The following is a 24,488-nucleotide window of genomic DNA, read 5'->3' as shown; positions in this document are numbered from 1 at the left end:
TATCAATTAAAATTTACCTGATATTAATCATATTAAATATTGTTATTCCCAAAATGTCCTAAATCCATGTCACATGATTTTAATTCTAGTAAATCGAATCGCTCAAAATTTTTGTAAGTCTGTATAAAAATTAATAATATAATTTTTGAAACATTAGACCTTCTTCTAAAAGTGTATCTTAATTACCTTTTTTTATAAAAATCTATGAAACATGAGTTTCACCATTTCATAAATTTAAGACCTTTTGTAAATAATCTCTTCAAATATCTCGGCATTAATATTAGTTTTTGAAATTGAAATTTTACTAATTTTAATAATATATTACAAATAACATTTTATTATTTAATATTTTAGGAATGAAGTAAAGTTTATCAGGAAAACATCCGTCATTCGTGCAATTCTGATGTCCTTGGCCATGACTTTAAATGACGTAGCTGTTGCCATATGCTTGGTAACGTTTGTTTTGACAGGAAATCCTCTAACAGCTTCCTATGCCTTCACAGTTACTTCATATTACCGTCTGATGGGCACATTGACTTACTTCTTCCCTCAGGCCGTTTCTCAAGGCTCCGAGATGTACATATCGATGAAGAGAATCCAGAAATTCTTGCAGTATGATGAGCTCAAGACTGACGCTAATTTCATTCCTGAAAACTTTTTAAACGGTAACAAAAACGGCAAACTTGCTATGAAAGAATTACCTAGTTCCGATAAGGGAAGCATCCATATTAGAGATGCGTCTGCTAAATGGTTGAAGTCGCAACCCGAGAACAATTTAGAAGACATTGACATGGATGTAACACCTGGTAATCTAGCAGCTGTGGTTGGATCTGTAGGAAGTGGAAAGACAACCTTACTGCACATAATAATGAAGGAGCTCGAGCTCCAACGTGGATCTGTTACTGTAAGTGGTAAAATTTCTTATGCATCTCAAGAACCTTGGCTGTTTGGAGGTAGCGTAAGGCAAAATATTCTATTTGGAGAAAAATACGACCAAGTTAAATACAACGAAGTAGTACGAGTGTGTGCCTTACAAAGAGATTTTACTCTATTTCCTCATGGAGATAGAACCTTGGCGGGTGAACGAGGAGTTACTTTAAGTGGAGGACAAAGAGCTAGAATCAACTTAGCTAGAGCTGTTTACAAAGAAGCTGATATTTACTTACTAGATGATCCCCTATCCGCCGTTGATACTCATGTTGGTAAACAGATATTTGAAGAATGTATCTGTGGATACCTTGGAAGCAAATGCGTCGTCTTGGTGACGCATCAGCTACAATATTTAAAGAAAATACCGAATATATATTTATTAAAGAATGGTCAAGTAGCTGTTTCTGGATCATATGATGACATAAGAAACTCCAATACAGACTACAGTAAAGTTTTGGCAAATATAGAAGAGGAAGAGGAAGAAATAAGAAGGAAATCCAGAATTGTTCAAGCAAAACAAGAGAAAGATGAAGAAGAAGAAGAAGTGCAGGTGTTACAAAGAGAAGCTAAGAGTACTGGTAATATTTCTGGACGTGTATATCTAAAATACGCTCAAGCAGGTGGGCATCTGTTTAAGGCTCTTTGTTTAATAATTCTGTTTGTAATGGGCCAAGCTTTGTTGAGTATGTGCCAATATTTCGTTACTTTCTGGTAAGTAATTCTAAATATTTAATTATTATATCAATATTTCTGTTTACATTTGCGATCTTTATCTTACTAAGAAAGTACGTATTCGATTTCGTAAGAAGCCCTATACTATATCTTCTAATATTCTTAAAATATCATCGTTCAATCTTCGCTTGTCCACTGCTAGACATAGATCTCCCTCATAATTTTCCATCTGTTTCGATCTCGTGCCTCTTGCATTCAATTCCTATGACAAAGTTTTAGATTATCAGTCCAACGTGGACGACCTCTGCTTCGGTAGGCATCATCTCTTGGTCTCCATTCAAGAATCCAATTTGTCCTGCTTCTTCTTAAAGTTCCCTCTCCTATCGGAGGTTGGATATCATAATCGCTATGGTCACTTTGTCGGATGCTGCTCTGACTAGTTGTAATGAACTACAGTTAAACCATTCTCTAAGGTTCCTCAGCCAGTAGATACGTCTTCTTCCTATGCTTCTTCTTCCTTGGATCCTTCCTTGCATAATAATTCTCAGCAACTCATATTTTTCTCCTCTGGTAATGTGACCCAAATACTCCAGTTTTCTAGTTTTTATACTTTTCATAATTTCTAACTCCTTATTTAAACGTCGTAGAACTTCAACATTGGTAATCCTATGAAAACACTGAATTTTCAATATTCTTCTGTAACACCACATTTCGAACGCTTCTATTCTTCTTATGTGTTGTCTCTTCAATGTCCAAGCTTCCATTCCGTATGGCAATATAGAAAATATGTAGCATCTTAGAGCCCTCAATCTGAGAGGCAACTGAAGGTCTTTGTTTGTAAGCAGTGTCTTCATTTTTATAAATGCTTGCCTTGCAGTTTCAATTCGGACTTTAATTTCTTTGCTTTGGTCATTTTTGTCATCAACCCAGGTTCCCAGGTATTTGTATGTCTTAACTTTTTCTATTTGGGTTTGCTCTATCATTAACCTTTCATTTCCATGTTCTGTTTTTGAGACAATCATAAATTTAGTTTTTTTCTTGTTTATTTTTAGTCCGTATCGAATGCAATAATCGCTAATTCTATTTAGCAATTCTTGTAGCGATTCCAGGGTGTCTGCCATTATAACGGTGTCATCAGCGAATCTTATGTTATTTAATATTCTTCCGTTTATAAAAATTCCATCACTTAGCTCCGCTATCGCTTCCTGAAATATGGCTTCACTGTACAGTAGGGTGGAACGAAAAATTCGAAGTCATTATTTTTTATGGGGCTAGTGCGAAAAAGTTGTGCTTTGATGTATAACAAATCTGTAAGAAATCTTTTTTATATTGGACCCTATCTTCAGGTTCCATATTAAATTTAAATTGTTGGGAAGAGCAAAAAAAAATTTTTAAATTAATTTTTTAATCAGTTCTTTGAATCTAAATAATTGTTTAATGATACAATATACATTTTAAGATTGGTAGTCTGATTTTGTGTTAAAAAACGGCATAATATTTCTAGACTGCAACCTTGAACGAATAAAGCCATCCCTTGATTCTGGTCCACAAACAGTAGCTGATGCTTCAGTTACTAACTTAACAGTTCTTTCCACGGATTTTATATGACAAGTACAGTTTAAGACCTCTATGTTGTTGTAATTCGCAGAATCAATCATATCCCTTACATCTTCATTGGAAATATGTTTTAGCAAAGGAGGAGCTGTAACTTTGAATCCAGAAATAGAAATTAAGTCATTATAATCTGCAGCATTAAAATTTAATGTTGGTATTTTGGATCTCCGGACCTTTTTTTCTTTCTGACTTTCTCTAGCTTTCGGCACTCTGCGTAGTCCTAGCTCCCGTATATGTTTTCGTTCATCTTTCATCATACCCAGTAATACAGTTTCGGGATGGGAAAAATAAGCATTCCTTTGGATAACGGCATTGACAGTTTTTCTTTGGTCAACTGGTAGAAATCGTGAATAATGGATCATTCGCCATAAATGTTTTGAACCGTCAGAACAGCTAGGATACAGTTTTATATCAAACCAAACTGGTTCATACACTTTTTGGATGAAACTTACTAACATAATTAATTGGGGGCTGGGACATTCAGTTCCAACATACAATCGAAGCAACCGATTATCAACTGTCAGCCACCTTGCGTGTGATATTTTCCCAGGTTTTTTAAGGCTCAAATCATTAGGACATTTTCCCGCAGCAACTGCTTGACTGATTTGGTACAAGTACTTCTGATCGTTACTAAGGTCCGTTGTTTCTAATAATATTGCTAGGTTGTTTTCTATTGCGACAAAATCGACAACAGCCTTCTCTTCACAGCGTTCCAGAAGTTTCCCTATTGGCCCTGAAAAACCAAGTGGTCCACTGGTGCGTCCATCTAACTCTTGAATTAAATGACGTAGAGGTAGCTCATTGCAATGAAATAAGCATACTAGCCATTGAAGTGAAGTGCCGCAGTATTTATGACGTAGATAGTTGGACTGTAACTGTTGACAAAGGAGCAATGAATTCTTCTTCATGATCATCTGCACCAGAAGAATTTGAGTCAGACAAGCTGCTACTTATGGAAGGATTAGAGGAATCAACGGTACATGCTTTAAGAACAATTTCGGCAGTACATATTATATTTTTGAGAGCTTGCCTTTGCTTTCATGTTTCTTTCCATTTTCTTCCTTATTGCTGCAGATGCTGCAATATCCACTGGTCCAATTGCCATTTTTCGACAGGATCGTTAATCTTGAAGAAAAATTCGCTCATTTTGTGGTACTTTCTTGATTTTATCACAAGTACAAACACGTTTACAGTCCTGTTGCACTTGCAAGCCGCGATACTCAATAACTTTTACACTCCTTTCTAAACTGGCAAATCTTTTCTATTTATGAATCAGATGCTTACTGAGTTTTGTGTACCTATCGCTTAAGATTTCGATACTTTTTTTTTTCTCTGATTCTGGCTTTGGTTTAGAACTAGAACCTTTAGCCACGTAATTGTATAACTTATCACTAAGTCAGGGGAGTAATGTGTAGTGTGTGTGTTGAGTAAGTGTCTTGTTACTTTGCAAAGTCGACGTCATTGTCTTTGCAAATTGTTTCCGAACGTCTGCGGTCCCTCCGGTGAGTACCGATCCCACAAGGACAGAAACTATTTTCCATTTATTAATTTATAATAAATGAAAAATTTTTTCCCCTGGTAGGATTTGAACTCCCGACCTTTCGTTTCAAAAGTAGGCGCAGATTTTGATACTGTGTATAAATATTTTTAATCATATCTTGAATGCACTTACGCGATAATGTTGGAATAGAAGCTTTTATTCATATTTGTTCTAATTTCGTTGCAATGGCATTCAAGACGTCGGCGATAGATGGATCTTTATTATTATTTGTCAACTTAAGTTCATTACGAATAAAGAGAAAGCACTTTAGAATGTCACACTTAGTTGGCAAAACACGATCATTGAAATTTGATCAGAGCCATATTGATTTGTTCGTCAAAATAATTTTTTTGTTTTTTCATTTTTCAAATCCAATATGGAACCTCAAGATATTTTTTTATTTCAAAATGCTCTCGCACCAATTATTTTCATCACCTGACACAACTTTTAAATGTACAAGAATTTTTCCTTTCTTTTAATTTTTTGACCTTTTTCGTTCCACCCTACTGTACAGGTTAAACAGTAGCGGCGACATAACACAACCCTGTCTTACTCCTCTCTTTATATCGATATTGTCGGATTCTTTTTCGTCTATCTTTATATTGGCCTTTTGACTCCAATACAGATTGATGATAATTCGTAAATTTCGTCTGTCTATATCTCTGTTTTTCAATAATTCTATTAGTTTTTCATGTCGGACCCTGTCGAACGCTTTTTCGAAGTCGATGAAACAGGAATAAATATCCAGGTTCATATCTAAGCATCTTTGAGACAGGACATTAAACTCAAACAATGCCTCTCTTGTTCCAAGTCCTTTGCGGAACCCAAATTGGGTATCATCCATATTATATTCTAGCTTTCTGTATAATCTTCCATGAATCACCTTTAGAAATATTTTGAGGGTATGGCTTATTAGTGATATTGTCCTATAGTCCGAACAATCTTTGGCGTATATTGTTTTTGGTATTGTTACAAAGGTGGAGTGGACATCAACCATTTCTGAGGGATTTTTCCGGTTTTATATACTTCATTAAACAGATCCAGTAGTACCGGTAGAGTTTCATCGTCTAGACATTCCAGTAATTTCGCAGGTATTTCGTCTGGACCTACAGTTTCTCCGTTTTTTGCGTTTCGTATTGCTTGTTCGATTTCCTCCATTATGATCTCTTGTTCCGTTTCGCTGTCGATTTCTTCCGGTTCTTGTCTATTATCCTCAAACAGATCTGTTATGTATGTCTTCCACTTTTTTAAATTCTCTTTGACTTCTATAATAATTTTTCCTTTTATGTCTTTAAGAAGGCCATCTTTCTTTTTTCGCTGTGTATTTGTGATTTCCTTTATTTTCTTGTGCATGTTAAAGTTATCATACTTTTTAGAATATTCTTCTATTTCACTACATTGATTTGCTAGCCATGTGAGTTTGGCCTCTTTTATTTTATTTCCTATTAATCTCTGGATTTCCTTGTATTTTGCCTTACTCCTGCCTTTATGTTTCCTTCTTTCCTCCATTAGCTCTAGGATTTCTGAAGTCACCCATCTCTTTTTTTTTTATTATTTTTTTGGGTAATATCTTTTTTCCTGCCTCTACTAACGTTTCTTGTATCACGTTCCATTTGTCATTTACATCTGTTGTTTTTATCACGTCTTGTTTGATTTTATTTAAGTTATCATTTATTTCTGCTTTTAGCCTCTGACGTACAGGGTCTTCTTTTATATTTGAGACATCAAATTGTGGTATATTTGTTTGTTTTTGGATCTTTTTTAGTTTTACCTTCATTACGCCTACTAATGGATTATGAGCTGAATTTATGTCAGCTCCGGGTTATGTTCTCACAGACTTTATAGTGTTTTTATATCGGGATTTGATTAAAATGTAATCTATCTGGTTTCTTACAATGTGATCTTCCGAATCTTCCGGTGATATCCAGGTATAAGGTCTTCTTTTAGGTAATTTAAATAAGGTATTCATTACTACCAGCTCCTCGCTTTGGCAGAATTCGACAAGTCTGTCCCCCCTTTCATTTCTTTCTCACAAGCCAAATTCTCCCACACATCCATCCACTTTTCCTTTTCCAATCTTAGCGTTGAAATCTCCCATCACTAACAATATGTCATCTTTTTTGTGGATCTTATGATTTCGTTCAATTGCATGTAGAACCTTTCTATCTCGGCCTCATCTCTGTCTGCAGTAGGTGCATATATTTGGACAACGTTTATCTTTTTAGAGAATGTTTGTAACTGAATCATCATCAATCTTTCTGAGTAGGGGGTAAAACGAACGACAGATTTATTGGTCTCTTTGTCTACAAGTATGGCAACTCCATATCGATGTCTTGGATCATTGTTACCAACATAATACATTATGCCGTTGTTTGTGGTTAGTTTTCCTGAATCGGGCCATTGAACGTCGCTGATACCGAATATATTTATCTTAAGGCGATCCATTTCAGCTGTTAGGTTATCGAGTTTATCTGGTTGATACAAACTCTGTACGTTCCATGTGGCCAGTCTTAGGGTTCTTCCTTTTTCTATTTTTTCTAAAACAATGGTTTTCTTGGTTTCTTTCTGATTATAAGGGGTTTCGTTTGCTGACGACCTGAGAGGCCTCATATTCTTCAAGTGTACCTCTCCTGCCGAGTCCTGGTTTCCGACTTCCATGATCAGTAAGGTGTCTTTGGGCTTTCTCAAATGCCATTATGATTGTCTAGGAATGCCATTTTAAACCTTTAATACAGTGGTTTTCCGTTCCCTTCCGTATCCTTATGCCGTTGACCACTTCATTGGGTCATCCGCCTTTAGGGCCAATTTCTTGACCCGAGGACAAAAGAGTGCCCTACCACTTACCAGCTAATCCGCCCGAAGCCGTTGGTCAGTAAGTGGGGGATTGCTTATATTGGCAATCATTCGGTGAAGAGTATGTAGTAGAAAGAAATATAGTGACCCGTCTGCCCTCGGAAACCTAATAGCCATTCGGGGTCAGGAGAAACAAGAGTTAGCCAAGAGAGGCTGATAGGAAAGATTAAAGACATTTCACTCAAGACTAGTTGAAAATGAGTAAAATGTGAAGGCCCTTACGATCCGCCAGGTGCGTTTCATAAGCGTATGAGTAGTTTTACACTTTGTATTCCCGCTCATACTTCGGGGTGTTGACTAAAGGCTGTATGGCTCGTCCAGAATGCCATAGCATGGAGGATAGGATGTACGCCATTTTACAATGTAGATATCCCAGCTCCATGGCCTGACCTGCTTTTGTCAATTTGCCAATTTGCACCTGCCAATTTGTCCATCTGTTATTTATCGTTCGAGCCACGTGATCTGTCCAGTTTCATTACAGTGTTGTTATTCTCTCTAAGCATTAGTCACTCGTGATGTTTGTCGTATCTGGCGGTATGGTATCTTGTTTCCTAGTGAAACGCCCAAATAAGACGCTCCATGGGCTTTTGAGACACACGATCTTTTGCACTGTTTGCTTTTTCATGGTCAACATTTCCACTCCGTAAGTCAACATTGGCAAAACACACTGATTAAAGGTTTTTCTTTTAAGACATATTGGTATATCAGAAGATTTGAAAATAGGGTTCAGCTTGCCGAAGACTGTCCATTCAGTCTTATACGATGGAGAAGCTCAACGGTTTGGTTATCTTTTCCTATACGAATCTCATGACCTATTTATAAGCTATCAACTGGTCTATGATTCTTGTTCCTATGCATATCTCTTTACTGACTACAAGATTTGTCATCATCTAGATTTTACATATATTCTTCTTCTTCTTCTTTCTTGTTCTTCTTTCTTGTATGTAGGCTTTAAAACCTGTTTCTTCTTCAATATTAGCCTCCTAAATTTTTTAAGTTATCGCACCATTTTTTTTTGGTCTGCCAATACTTCGTCCATTTGGTGACTTATTTCGTACTATTCGTACTATTATATCCTCTGCCACTATACTAGTGTGTTCGTTCCACTTCTGTTTCCGTTTTGTCACCCATCCATTTATGTCTTCTACATTGCATGATCTTATTATGTTTTCGCTTCTCTCCCTCTCCAACAGACTTTTCCCTGATATTCTTTGGAGTATTTTTATCTCTGTTGTTTATAGTAGTCGTCTCATTTTAAATGTGTCAGGTCTTGTCTCCGCCGTGTATGTCAATATAGGTCTAATTGCTGCATTATAGATTCTTGCTTTTGTGTCTTAGGTGTTTGTTTTTCCAGATTGTGTCATAAAGAGATCCTGCCGCTTTACTTGCTTTTAAGCTTTGTTGTCGTAATTCCTCTTCAACATCTCCGTAAGTGGTTATATCTATTCCCAGATATCTATACCTTGCTTCCTGCTTTATTATTTTCCCATTAATTTCGATTTTACATCGTATTAGATGTTGTCATACATTTGGTTTTTTCTGCTGATATTATCATATTGTATTTCTTAGCGGTTGTATTGAAGATGTGTGTTAATAAAATAAAAATGTGTATCATTTTTATTCGGTTGCAATGCGAAGGCAAACCAATCCTACTTTTTAATTAGAAAACGGAGTGCAGTCCAGTTCCTTTAACCGCGATTTTCTGCTCTTATTGGAGCTTCATCAGAAGGAACGTAGGCACTGTTCTCCATACTCCAACCAAATTGCATCGAGAGGTTTTCCCACACATCGCAACCAAAGTGATGATAATAGGTGGCAAGCGCCATCTGGCAATTGAAAGACGAAGCAAGTTTTCAATCCTAATAGTAAATTGATAATATTGAAAAATATTAAAAATCACTAAAAGATTTTTAAATTGAAAACTTATTGGTTCATTTTCATGGTAACACCTCCAAGACTTCTATAATTTGCAAGTCATATGGATGCTGCAGTGAAGACGAAAGGGAAGGAATTCTACACCTTGCAATTCACATCCCCCGTCTGCAGCCGGCAAAGTTCCAACTGAAAAATGCACCTGGTTACTCTACGGAGTAATACGAAAAATAAAATAAAAATGTGTATCATTTTTATTCGGTTGCAATGCGAAGGCAAACCAATCTTACTTTTTAATTAGAATACGGAGTGCAGTCCAGTTCCTTTAACCGCGATTTTCTGCTCTTATTGGAGCTTCATCAGAAGGAACGTAGGCACTGTTCTCCATACTCCAACCAAATTGCATCGAGAGGTTTTCCCACACATCGCAACCAAAGTGATGATAATAGGTGGCAAGCGCCATCTGGCAATTGAAAGACGAAGCAAGTTTTCAGTCCTAATAGTAAATTAATAATATTGAAAAATATTAAAAATCACTAAAAGATTTTTAAATTGAAAACTTATTGGTACATTTTCATGGTAACACCTCCAAGACTTCTATAATTTGCAAGTCATATGGATGCTGCAGTGAAGTCGAAAGGGAAGGAATTCTACACCTTGCAATTCACATCCGCCGCCTGCAGCCGGCAAAGTTCCAACTGAAAAATGCACCTGATTACTCTACGGAGTAATACGAAAAATAAAATAAAAAATTTTCAGTATATATAAATAGAAATAAAAAGTTTTCAATTTTAAAAATCTTTTAGTGATTTTTAATATTTTTCAATATTATTAATTTACTATTAGGATTGAAAACTTGCTTCGTCTTTCAAGTGCCAGATGGCGCTTGCCACCTATTATCATCACTTTGGTTGCGATGTGTGGAAAAACCTCTCGATGCAATTTGGTTGGAGTATGGAGAACAGTGCCTACGTTCCTTCTGATGAAGCTCCAATAAGAGCAGAAAATCGCGGTTAAAGGAACTGGACTGCACTCTGTATTCTAATTAAAAAGTAAGATTGGTTTGCCTTCGCATTGCAACCGAATAAAAATGATACACATTTTTATTTTATTTTTCGTATTACTCCGTAGAGTAACCAGGTGCATTTTTCAGTTGGAACTTTGCCGGCTGCAGACGGGGGATGTGAATTGCAAGGTGTAGAATTCCTTCCCTTTCGTCTTCACTGCAGCATCCATATGACTTGCAAATTATAGAAGTCTTGGAGGTGTTACCATGAAAATGTACCAATAAGTTTTCAATTTAAAAACCTTTTAGTGATTTTTAATATTTTTCAATATTATTAATTTACTATTAGGATTGAAAACTTGCTTCGTCTATGTGTGTTAATATTTGGATATCATCTTCTGTCTCGGCGATTATTGCGGCATGGTCTGCATAACATAATATTTAGATTTCTTTATTCCCCATTCTGTAACCATGACCTTTACGTACTGCCTCTATTATTTCGTCCATTATTAGATTAAATATCAGTGGGCTTAATGAGTTACCTTGTCTGACTCCGCTTTGTGCTGGTATAGACTGCGTTAGTTTTCTATTGATCTTAAATATCAGCGGTTTTTTTAGTAATAAATGTTATTTATTTATTTTTTTCTGCGGATGTAGTACAAAACAATATACAACAATATCTTATTTTCAAAATATGTTTATTTAAAAAAAAAACATTTCTCATTAGATCTGATAAACGTGAAAAAATATAAACAAGTGCTTTTATTACACTTTAAACAAAATTCCAGGGATCGGAACGTATTTTCGGCTGCAATGCTTTTCAAATGGGGATTCATTTTTTTCAAATCCTGAGAAAACTAATAAGTATTTTGGAAAAATTTAAACGCAGAATGAAAGATTACGTTATTAGCGAGGGCCGAAAGTCCCTGAGAACTTCTACAATGTTTATTTTAATAAGTTACAGGGGTGAAAAAACTAAGAGAAAATTTAGTGTGATTTTTAAATTCAAATATCTCATTCAAAATAAACTTTTTATTTATTCTAAGGGACTTTCGGCCCTCGGTAATAATTTAGTCTTTCATTCTGCGTTTAAATTTTTCAAAAATATTTATTGGTTTTTTCAGGATTTGAAAAAAATGAACACAATGCCGTGGTAATATTTTCCAAATCTGTCTTTGTCTTACAACGCACTCAACCGAATATAATATTGTCAGCATATATTGTCAGTCAGACACTGACAATCAGTGACAATTTTAAATATTTGACATTGCATCGGGAATATTTTGAGAAATTGATTAAATATTATTGATATATAGTGTATTTGATAAATAATTGATTTAAGACGTGAACTTAATAAAAAGTTATTTATTGTGTATTATTTGTGAAAGATCCAAGCAGAGAATACATCAGATATATCCTGTGATCCAAGTATTTTGTTGTTAGAGATGTTCAAAATTGTAAGCGTTCCAAAATAACAACATATTATTAAAAAATCACTTTAACACTTTTCCTCTTTTCTCGATTGATTATTAGTTTTTGTTGTACAAATAAATTATTACAATCACTGAAAACATAGTTAGTGAAAAAATTATCACATTTATTAACTGAATTAATAATTTGCAATTATAAAAATAACAGTTATCCAAGAACATTCAAAAGCCATCTCTTTAAATTAATTATGACATTTTCAAGTAGAATGACATTCTAGTAATGTTTACATATCCACACCAGCGTGAATTTTACTACACGTAATTTGTCGTGTAAAGACAGAAAAAGTAGGGATACACGTAAAATATTTGCGAATTATGTACCCATAGCCTTAAAAACCCTTTAAACTAAAATAAAACTTAAATGCTGTTACAATCTAACTATTTCTTTCTTAGCCAGGGACTTCAACTTTGGTTCTGACACACATAGCATAATTGAGCTCGATGTTCTAAACAGGACGATGTTCTAAACAATTTTTCCCAGTATACTGGCGATATTTCTTTGCGAGGTATTGGGTTCTGTTTGTTCCACTTCATTATCGTCGTCACTTTGTTCGTTATCAGTGTCAGACTGATGTTCAGGAACGTAATCATCGCTTCATCTGATGAGTCTCCAAAATCATCTTCGATGGTCTCAGGTTCATCTTCATTCGCCCACAGGTTTTCAGCTTCCCACTCTAATTCTTTTGTTATAAATGGACGCTAATAGTTTCTCTTAGAATCTGCCGTACTAGCAAATAACAAAACATCACCTCAAAATGTTAACACCCTTTAAGTGCATACTGGGATCCGAAGTACCCACAGCTCCAGTAAAAGCGTCATAGCAAACTATACAAAAAACTTACGTGGAGAAGCGACTGTCTTCCAACGTAGTCGGCTCTTAACTGAATTTACGTGCAAGGAATCGCCAAAAAAGCAGACGTATGCAAGTTACATTGAACGATTCATGCGTCTGGGTTTTTCAGACCCCAGTGTGCAGTTCCACTGCACCTTTGGACACCCTGAATAAATAATTATCTTGTTTATATATACGTTTTCATTACTGAATAGAGAATTGAATGTCCTTTCAAATTAATTAGCACACGACCCCCATTTTCATTTAAAAACTCATCCATTACGTCATCACGTCGAAATGGATGACGTCACTAGTATGATATACATGCCAAAAATCATAATTTAAAAATAAAAATCGACATGTTCCGGATTTTTCTCCAAAATCGCTCATTCTCAAGAAAATGAATTTATTCCAACCTAAATGTCCTCACTGTATACATAAAAATCGCTTAAATTAAAAACAATCTGGAATTGTCTTTACTAATTTTGATAGTATAGTCCAATTACTAATTCTGTTAAATATTTATTCTTATTCATTCACAGGGTCAATATTCAACAATGGAAAGCTTTGCAAAATATTGCATCCCCAACAGCACCTGCGTCTTTAGAAAATATGACTGCACCGTTAGACATTACCAGTCCTTCTCCTCAACCAGTTGATCATACAGGATTCGCAGACTGGTGGCTAACCCCATTGTTTATAAGCGAAAACACTGTAATCTACTTTAGCGCTCTAAACATTCTTATGGTCGTTATTATGAACATTAGATCGTCTTCATTCTACGCATGGTCTATAACTGCCTCAACAAAAATGCACAATACCATGTTCGAGAACATAGTTTATAGTCCCATGAGGTTCTTCACTATAAATCCTTCTGGGAGAATACTTAATAGGTTTTCCAAAGATATCGGTGCCTTAGATGAAGTTTTACCAATGACTTTCATGGATACTGTTCAAGTAAGTATATAAATTTTGCTTATTTTTGTTAATTACTAATTAATCGAATAAACCTGAATAATGGTATCTGAGTAATTTAGAGTAACACAACAAAACACATGAGATAAAAATCTAATGCTATAATTAATATGTTGTTTGGTAATTGTAGACATTTCGAAAAAGCATTTGGTAGAGTAAGACAAAATATACTATTAGAATGAATGCAAGAAGTCGGTTTAGATGAGAAAGACACCAAACTATTAAAAATTTAAACTGAAACCAAAACGCCAGAAGTAGTATCGAAGGTTCCACGTCCTTCTTCTTCTTGTTGTTCATTTGTTCATGTGCTGTGCTCGATTATCAAGCGTTGGCTATCAAATTGGCTATAGTAATTTTGTTGACGGCAGGTCGGAATAGGGATGCAGAGGATCTGTTAATCCATTCTCTCTGGGTGCTGCATAACATGGCCAAAATATTCAAGTTTTCGATTTTTAACTGCTTTTACGACTTCCGTGACTTTTCCCATCCGGTGCCAAACAACTTCGTTACGAACTCTATCCACCCAAATTATTCGAAGGATTATCCGATATACCCAGATTTCAACGGCCAATTTCTTGAGAAGTGTATCTGTTAAAGTCCAACCTTCGACACTGTATAAAAGAGTAGAGAACACATAACATCTCACTGGTCTAATTTTCAGATTGCGTGTTTGTTTGTTTCCACATAAAAGTTTCTTTATCTTAAAGAATGCAGGACTGGCTTTCTCTATGTTCTCCTTTAGATTACAACCAAGGTAGGTGATACTGTTAGTTCTCTCTAATTGTTTTCACCATAAACTGTTACTACTTCCAGTTGTATTGGCGTCTTACTGACAACCATCATCTTGGTCTTTACGGTGTTTAGCTTGAGTCCATATTCATCACACGTTGTGGTAATCCTATTAATCAGATGTTGAAGTTCTTCATAATTCCTCGCAATTAATACCGTCTCATCCGCGTATCTTAAATTATTAATATTGACGCCATTAATTTTGATGCTACATTCAGCATTAACCACTGCTTTATTGAAAACAAGTTTATTGCGGGATCCACACTGTGTATTGTCTATCACCAAGCTGTTGGATATCGCATACCTCAAACAAAGAAGTGCTGCATAGACTAGGCTAAGAACGAGAATTGATCAACACAGTGAAAGTTAGAAAAACATCATACCTAGGCCACATACTGAGAAATAATTAGTATGTACAGATATACTCTACTAATAGTAAAAGGAAAGTTCGTGGAAAAGACAGGACTAGGAAAAAAAGACTATGGTTGCTATGAAATATGACTGGTCAGCGTGTCTGGTCAGCAGCATAATCTGATGTTTTGTGAGACAAACTACAAACAATTACTCACAAGTAATTAACAAATTTTAGTTGCAACACGAAACTACAGTAGCATCATATTCTAGTCCAATCAGAGAGTGCTGCAAGCACCTCTACCGGTTTCGAAACTTATTAGTCTCTCATCAGGAGGCACATATGCTGCCCTCTCTGACCCAACTAGGACAAATCCCGGCGTGCAGTCACTAATTGCAACGAACGAAATGTCAGGGATGCCCTAGCGGCAACTGCTAGCAATAGAGTAAGTTTTCAATCTAATAGCACATAAAACAACATTAAAAATGTTACTCTACATCCTACCAGATGGAAAACAATGGGAACTTTCTCTGGTAACACCTCCGAGGCTTCTACAATTTGCAAGCCATAACGGATGCTGAGACTAAAGGAGATGGGGGAATTTTACAATTTATAATTCACGTTCGATCTGCTCAGCGCGGTAAAGTTCCAACGAGATTGGTTCCCTTCGTACTCCTATCAGAGTAAACATGTAAATCAAAAATGAATAACCATTTACATGTTTACTCTGATTGGAGTACGAAGGGAACCATTCTCGTTGGAACTTTACCGCGCTGAGCAAATGGGACGTGAATTATAAATTGTAAAATTCCCTCATCTTTTTTAGTCTGAGCATCCGTTATGGCTTGCAAATTGTAGAAGTCTCGGAGGTGTAACCAGAGAAGCTGCCCATTGTTTTCAATCTGGTAGAATGTAAAGTAACATTTTTAATGTTGTTTTATGTGCTATTAGATTGAAAACTTAGTCTTTTGCTAGCAGTTGTCGCTAGGACATCCCTGCCATTTCGTTCGTTGCAATTCGTGACTGCACGCCGGGGTTTGTCCTGGTTGGGTCAGAGAGGGCATCATATGTGCCTCCTGATGAGAGACTAATAAGTTTCGAAACCGGTAGAGGTGCTTACAGGACTCTCTGATTGGACTAGAATATGATGCGGCTGTAGTTTCGTGTTGCAACGAAATTGAAAATGGTTATTCATTTTGATTTACATTTACTCTGATTGAAGTAAAAAGGGAACCATTCTCGTTGGAACTTTACCGCGCTGAGCAGATGGAACGTGAATTATAAATTGTAAAATTCCCTCATCTTCATTAGTCTCAGCATCCGTTATGGCTTGCAAATTGTAGAAGCCTCGGAGGTGTAACCAGAGAAGGTTCCCATTGTTTTCGGTCAGGTAGGATGTAGATGTAGAGTAACATTTTTAATTTTGTTTTATGTTCTATTAGATTAAAAACTTACTCTTTTGTTTACCATAGTTTTACATTTGTAGTGGCAGTATTGTGTATAAGGCTTACTTCTTCTTATTATTACTCCGTCTTATTACGTAGTTTTGGAAACTGCCGCACGAAAAATTTCTGCAGATGAGTGGTCGAACCGCCGGTCCGGAACAATAATGACGTAACTGCTAAAGCCAAATTTTTCAGGAGAGCAAAAAACGATTTTTTAATATTTAAAATCATCCAGGACCATCGGTATGGTGTTTATTCTTACACTGATGGCTTTTATTGTTATCCCTGTGGGTGCGAATTTCATTATCTTAATTTAATCCCCCCATTTTCAACCCTATCTAGAGTTGCGTCATTATTCATCTAACATTTCTTAATTATTCAACATCTAATTATTTGTCCTAGGTTTGTTTAGTCATTCTCCATGTATTTTAACATAATTGATTACACAATTTAACATAATTTTTATTTTCAGATTGGTCTCGAGGTAGCTGCAATCTGTTTCGTGATAGGCAGTTTGACATACTGGATCATGATACCCACTATCTGCATAGGTATATTGTTTTATGTAATGAGGGTCATATTTTTAGAAACCAGTCGAGACGTTAAGAGGGTGGAATCCGTCAGTAAGTATAAAAACGATACTGAAATTTATATTATAATATCCGATTATAGCGTCTTGTTTCTTCCGGTTTCCAATCTCTATTCACGCTATAGTACATTGAATCACGGTTTTTGCTCAAAATTTTAACGGATCAGTAGGATTGACATTAAATTTGGCATCCACATAGGTAACATGTCAAAGAAGAAAACTGATATTGTGCTGATGTATGCTTTTGCCTGGGGGTGACTTTCACCCCTTCTTGCTGGTGAAGAAATATACGAAATGGATAAATTGACTAATTCTAACTCTCTAGTCAATCTCATCTTGTATACGGGATTTTAGAATGGGGTGGAGTAGCTGATTGCCATCTGGTGACCGTTCAAAATACTCAGAAATGGTTTCTTAAACTAATACATATATCGTTGATTGGGAAGAATAGTATGATATTTCAAAAACATTAAGTTTACAGAAAAGACAATTAAAGATTGAGATGGGCTACGAGATTGGATTACTTAAGCAATAAAATATTAAATATCCTTTTCATCAGAATAATTAAAACTTACAGTATTAACTGACAATATGGGTTTTACATCCAATCCATATACGACCCCCAACCCATATTTTTCATCACCATTTTGAGTTATAATACTTTTCTTTATAAACATTTTGTACTATTTCACAATTATAAGGTTATTAGGGACAATAAAACAGGGAACAGTTTAAATGTTTTATTAGAGTTTAAACAACAATGAATGAAAATAATCGCAGTTATAGTACAATACCAATAAAAAAAAAACAAAAAATTTGGGCTCCCATTAAAAAAAATGAAAATCTCTACAAGTTAGCGTAAAAATCCCTATAGTATTGTGGCATAACCGCTACATTTTTTTTTCTTTTCAAAAAGAGAGAGCAGGCCAGCTTTCTTTTTTTTCACTTATTCCCACTTTCTTCTTGTAAACTTGTTTTAGAGTAACGTCACGTGCTGATGGAAGTCGTCGTTTGCTTTGAAGAACGTTTATGGTTTTAAATTCCTGTTCTTTGTACGACATTTTATATAGCAGGTGACTAGGATTTTCTTTGGTAACTTTTAAAACGCATGTTCCTAAAAGAGGGACTGACCCACCTTCTTCCGTCTTAAAAGAATCCTTCATATCACTTGATAGTTGTTTTAGATCAAAAAAATTCTCATGACCCATTTCATATACGTTGAATGGATTTCCATGCTTTTTTGCTTGTCTAACCAATGTAACATATTTATCTGGTACATAAACGTTCTATAACACTATATGTTTTATAAATTAAACGTTCTAATAAGAGAATGAACGTGGTCTCCCTCGTTCTGAGTATTACCATAGAACAGTAAGGATCTGTTTTTAGGTGGATGTGAGAGGTGGCATTCAGATTTTTGCGGATAAAGTTAGGTGATAACTTTTTTAATAATAATTTATTTATGCTCCTTCTCAAATATGCCCGGAACATTAATAAAAAAAATAAAATATTTAAAAATTTCAAAAAATTTCGTTTTTTTTTTCTATTTTTTGCTTATAACTGTAAAACGATTCATTTTGGAACAAAGTCGTATTGGAATGAAACAAAGATAATAAAATTTTCCCTCAGATGCGATTGGTTAAAAATGTCTTAATTTATCACCCTTGCTGCAAAATAGCAATAAATATAAAATAAGGGGGCAAAACAAGCCTGTCCTTATTCAATGACTTTCCATCATTTAGGTTACACTTGGAACCTTCCTAATTCGCTTAGAAAATTTTTGTAATGTGCTAAAACCGTACACCATATTTCATTAAAATTGACTTACTAGATTTTGAATAATAATTTTGCAATCTAAACTTTTTTTAAAAAATTAAAAAATTTAAAATCTTGCACAACAAAAACTAGAACATCCAAAGATTTGTAAATTTTTTACATATAAAGAAGCACTCCACCTATCTAATGCACTTTACAGAATTAAAATCGGATTGTTTAAGCAGCCTCAGCAATGTTTTAAAGTTATAAACAATTTTTTGGCTTATAAACAAATTAGTCCTGTGGCCAGGAGGGGGTGCTACGGGCTCTTTTATTTAGATGGACTTACCCAAGATTTTTATGTATTTTTTGACCCGTAGAACACGATTTTTTTGGGTAACAGTTGATCCGGATGTCGATAAGATTGTTATAAACAAAGAACTTGAGGAGTTACATAACATCGATTTTTCGCAAAATAAAACATTTTTTTGTATTTCTTGGGTAATTCTAAGCAAAAAATGTTCTTAAGTTTTTTCGTAGGATGCATAGTTTTCGAGATAAACGCAGTGAAACTTTCAAAAATTCGAAAAATTACAATTTTTGAACGCGAATAACTTTTGATTAAAAAATAAAATAACAATTCTGCTGACAGCATTAATTTGAAAGTTTAAGTCAAATTATACCGGTTTTAATTATTTGCATTGCTAAAAATTAATTTTTTTATTATTTTAGGCCCCTTAAATAATCCGATTTTAATTATGTAAAGTGTATTAGATAGGTAGAGCACCTCTTTATATGTAAAAAAATTAGACAACTTCTAAATGGTCTACTTTTTGTTCAGAGAGATTTTAAAAAATTTGAACTTTTTTAAAAACATTTAGATTGCAAATTTATTATGCAAAATTTATTAGGTCGATTTTAATGAAATTTAGTAGACGGTTTAAGTATATTACAAAGAATTTCCTAAGCGAATTACTAAGGTTCTAAGTGTCACCAAAGTGGTTAAAAACATTGAATAACCACAGGCGTATTTTGCCCCCTTATTTTGTATTTATTGCTATATTGCAGAAAAGGTAATACGTTAAGACATTTTTGACCAGTCGTATATCATACAAAATTCAATTATCTTTATTTTATTTGTGTACGACTTTGTTCCAAAACGAATCGTTTTAAAGTTATGAGCAAAGAAAGCAGAAAAAAATCGACGTTTTCCGAAATTTTTAAATATTTTAATTTTTTTATTAATGTTCCGGGCATATTTGAGAAGGAGCATAAGTCAATTATTATTACTGAATAACCGTACCTAACTTTATCTGCAAAAATCCGAATGACACCTTTCACATCCAAAAATAGACGTTTTTTCACAGATCCTTACTGGTCTACCACTAATTAAAAATTTATGGGTGATGGAACTAATATTTTCCAGAATAGAAACTGCATAAATGTATAAAGCAAATACGAAGCGGTTCTTATTTTGTCCGAAACAGTTGTCAGTATAAAATACAACATCTACCATTTCAGTATTTTTGGCGTTCACAGACTGCAAATAATTCCAAACGCACGAACCCACTTCATTTGCACCTCTGTTAGCAAGACCTTCGTGCCACATAAAGCACATTGCTTCCGTACTTTTAAGCTCATACAATGTTAAATTATACACACTTAGCTTTGATACATAATAAAAAGAAGACGAGTCCCCTTGTGGACATGGCAATGCTGCCTGCATATCATAAACAGCGTCAATTTTATCCGGAGAATTTTTATACATGTCCTTCTCTTTTCTTGTCAGTTCTTTGTCTTCAATTTGGTTATTGTACTGTTCCTGAAGTTCTTGTTTTTCTACCTCGAAGGCATTAGTAAAATCCTGGCAAAAATCACACTTATCTTTTTTTGGAATAAAAAAAGATATATTAAACTCTCTTTTGAATATATTGAAGTACATCAAGTAGTTTACGTTAGGTTTACCAGAGTTCTTTACAACGCTGCTCATAATCTCTGTGCAGGTCGGCAATACTTTTTCCTCCTTCATTCTTTCTTTGATTGAGATCGGCAGTAGTGGCTCTCCATTCGAGGAATAGATCGAATATGACTACGCACTTCTTCTTTCAACTCCTCAGGAACACTGCTATGTTTTTCATGTCTACCTCGATTATCTGCCTATATTATTCCATTTACTTCATTATTTTGTTTGCGTAAAATGGTCTCAATTACTTGAGAGTTAATGCAAAGAGTTGCCATAAAGAAGGATTTGCAAACACGAATTTTTTCTTCTGCGTATGTGAAAAAAAATGCGTTATTAAGTATCTAATGTTTTAAGGAATATAATGATAAAACGAAATAATTTCTTGGATTTGAGTTAAATTATGTTGAAGACAATGTTAACTAAAAATATCACGTTATACTTAGCGCAAAATTATATTCAAAACTATGTTAACTCAAAATGAAATAAATATAAAATGCCCACAGGTGTACTTATTTTATTCAAAAGTATCATATTATTTGTAATCATCATAAGTACTGACCAAAATTATAATAAAGATAAATGCTTACCTGTTAAAGAAGAGTATATTTTGAAATATATTAATTCTCTTGCTCCAAAAATATTCACTAATTAGGTGCAAGCAGTGTTAATATTTTGACTTATAATAAATAGTATTGATTAAATAAAAATGACCTAAGCTTAGCACGAACTGTAGACAACTGAGTTACCCGAGTCTTCTCCACACTGGTTGTGTGGAAGTGGGAGATGCCATAGTTGGTCACAGAGCTATCTAGTGCTTGTCGTTTAAACTGCACTTACAACACTTTTCTCCATAATAGATCCATTCATTCTGAGCAGTTTGTTGATATAAACTAAAAATGAACTATTTTTGACTTATCATACTGTTCTTCCCAATCAACGATATGGAAAACGAAAAACATATCCCTCATACCAACTTTTTCATGAAACTCAGGTTCTTGATGTTCGGCAATTGTAGCTTAGAGCTACTTAAAAATATTCATAAAGATAAAATTCCTCTTAAAGTGTGGCGGGTACAAAAGTCATTAACGTTTTCGAATCCCTAGTATTAATTTTGCTACACTCTGTATGTTAGAATAGTTGGATTCATATGTTGTGTTTCGGAGTATTACGTAATTCGTTTTCTCACAATGTTAAATATTGTGTATTTTGTCGATCGTCGGATGTTGTGCTGTTTATTTGACCGTTCTCTGAAATTTGGCGTAGATATCGTAAGTGTCTCAATTTGTTTGTCTTCGGCTGAGCATCAAAGTAATTTAAAGTTTTTGTGAGACAGAGTTCTGTTTACTTCGAGTTGGAATGTCGCTGTATGTTTATCTAAAAGGTAAGTAGCTTAGAGGCTGATCAACAACAAGTGTTTTTTTTATGACGCATATGAGAACGGACCTTAGCTGTGAATACATCTAAGTCAGCGTTTTTTTTATGGGAAAAGTAGGTGGAACGAAATTTTGAGATCTGCTTGTTTGTTTTTTTTTTTGGTGATTGGTCGAGCTGTTTTGGTATGCGTTAGAAGGCTTAACCCAGAGCGTAATTGGCAATTTCCTATTTGTCAAGATTTTGATTAATTGAGTGTGAAGTCAGTTAATTGGTCGTTGAATTGTTGGTAGAAAGATTGAATGATTTCTGGAGAGGGCGTTGAATTTTGAAAATTAGGTTTTGTGGAGATCGGTACAGTTAGTTCCATTGGGGCCGCCATCAAGTTAAGTTTTGTCTAGCAGAGAGAGAAGTGGCCGGTGCCTCGGGACGCCAGATGCTGTTGCCGGCAAAATTAGTAGTAAAGTTCCAGTTTAAGTTGTGCAATTTTATTGCTTAAGTTCTTGTGTTTGGTTAGTGTTTGTTCGAGTATGGCTTAAGCAATCTGCAGGCCACTGCGGTCAGCTGTTTCTAAGCGAACGCGATATTTTCGTACCCTTATTGGTACTATCTTTCTTGACATGCAAGCAGAAGTAAAAGTTTTCTTTTAAAGCATGAAGTTGCTTTTAATTTTTGTATAATTTTGAATCCAGTTAATGAACTATATAACAAATTCTTTTTTTTAAATACTTTGTTCGGGTAGTGCTAATTTATTTTGAGAATGCAGAATGCATACAATGCCTAATTTTTCTATAAAAATTTTTCTATGACCTATGGTTTCATCAGTTGTTGTATCAATCATTTATAAAGTGATTTTATTGAAGTTAAATCGCGCCTTGGACTTAACAACCACCAAGAAGAACCAGAAAAATGATTGTACAAGGTATTATTTTTTGTTATATAAAACTTTTTTTTTTTATTTGGAAATCTCGATCTCTATTTGTAACAACATGAGATCACGGATTCATAAATTCATTTTTTTGTTTTAATAAATAATGTTTGATTTGCAAAATACAAATTTATTATTTCTCTTTTCCTTCTCTCTTGTATCGTAAGAAAAATAAAGAATTGACTGAGTATAGAGTAGATAAGTTAAGTCACGATATATTTGTTTTCACATCCTATTTGTTTTTATATAAAAGTATTTTATATATTTTTTATTTGACTATGTTTTTGTTTTATTTTGGTGTAGCTATCTTTCTTTTAATATTTCTATTTTTTATATATATTTGGTTTCCGTAAGACAACCAGTGGCGCCCAATATTTTATTTGAGTGGCTTAATATCAAAGACGGACATTTGTAAAAACATGAAAATTTAGTTAGAAGTGGTTTCTTATAAAATTTTTCCCGCTCTTTTCAACGGTGATAATACTTTCCTTCAAACACGGACGCAAGTACGTTGTTTTTAGCTCCAAAGTTGAATGTTTGTTTCAAAGACGGACTCCTGTTATGAAGGTTTATTTCAAAAACGGACATTTCCCCAACAGCCCAATGAGAATGCTGTATTGTGATCACATGACTGCGAAATCAACCAATGAACTAAAACTATAGGAAGTGAGATTTGCATTGTATACAAAAACCCATTTATCTCAATTCTTCTCGAATGACACATGTCCGTCTTTGATATTAGGCCACTCATTTCTTTTTATTTGACATCCTTATTTTGATTTTCCTATTTTTTTTATTTCTAAGCTAATAAGAGTATACTAATAACATCCCTTAAATAACCACCCCACATCTCTTCCGATTCTGAGCTACCGTGGACAATTGTTCTCCAAAGGGCATAACACGTCACATCTTTATATGACATATCAACATCTTGTCAAAATTTTATTTTCCATCAATGTTGCACTGGCATTTGACGTGTTAATGTTATAAAAGTAAAAGTGTCATATTATGAAACAAGAAGAAAATTGAATCTCGAATGTCTTCACACTTTAAAAACAATCACGCAACGGTCAATTAAATATTTTGCTCCAAAAATATACAATCAATTGCCCATAAATTTTAAAAATATCAAAAATTCTTATTTAAAAAAAAATGAATTACCTTCTGATTGGATAAAAGTCAAAAAGGGAGTTGTGTAACAATTTAATAAATTTAAATTATACTAGATAAAAAAAAGCATAGAAATTAGATTAGAAACTGTAAAAATAAAATAATGATTTGTAATGTTGTTCTGAAGCTATTTCCTTGTGGCATTTTTATAATTACGTATTTTTTATGGGAAATAAGCCACAATTTTACTAAAAAATGAATTTATTAACGTTTCGAAGCCCAAATAGGGTTTCGTTGTCAAAATACAAAATACTATTAAAATAAAACAAACATGTTGTTGCTAAGTAAAAAAATTCTTTCAATAATTTATTTAATCTGACTCATTATATTGGCAATTCAGAC

The 24,488-nt window shown here is 34.3% G+C and overlaps 1 protein-coding gene across 1 annotated transcript in view; it reads left to right on the top strand.

The window, feature by feature from the left end:
- The window catches only part of LOC126891712 (probable multidrug resistance-associated protein lethal(2)03659), a 138,455-nt gene that overhangs the window by 83,791 nt on the left and 30,176 nt on the right, over positions 1-24,488 (top strand). Inside the window, exons 6-8 of the mRNA XM_050660976.1 lie at positions 355-1,641; positions 13,352-13,766; positions 16,843-16,993. Of these exons, the coding sequence (XP_050516933.1) occupies positions 355-1,641; positions 13,352-13,766; positions 16,843-16,993 (1,853 nt within the window). The remainder of the gene's footprint in view (positions 1-354; positions 1,642-13,351; positions 13,767-16,842; positions 16,994-24,488) is intronic.

This window comes from Diabrotica virgifera, chromosome 9 (assembly GCF_917563875.1).
Source record: "Diabrotica virgifera virgifera chromosome 9, PGI_DIABVI_V3a".
Lineage (NCBI taxonomy): Eukaryota > Metazoa > Arthropoda > Insecta > Coleoptera > Chrysomelidae > Diabrotica > Diabrotica virgifera.
The sequence above is the reverse complement of the archived record's forward strand: the minus strand, read 5'-3'. Positions and strand labels throughout refer to the sequence as shown.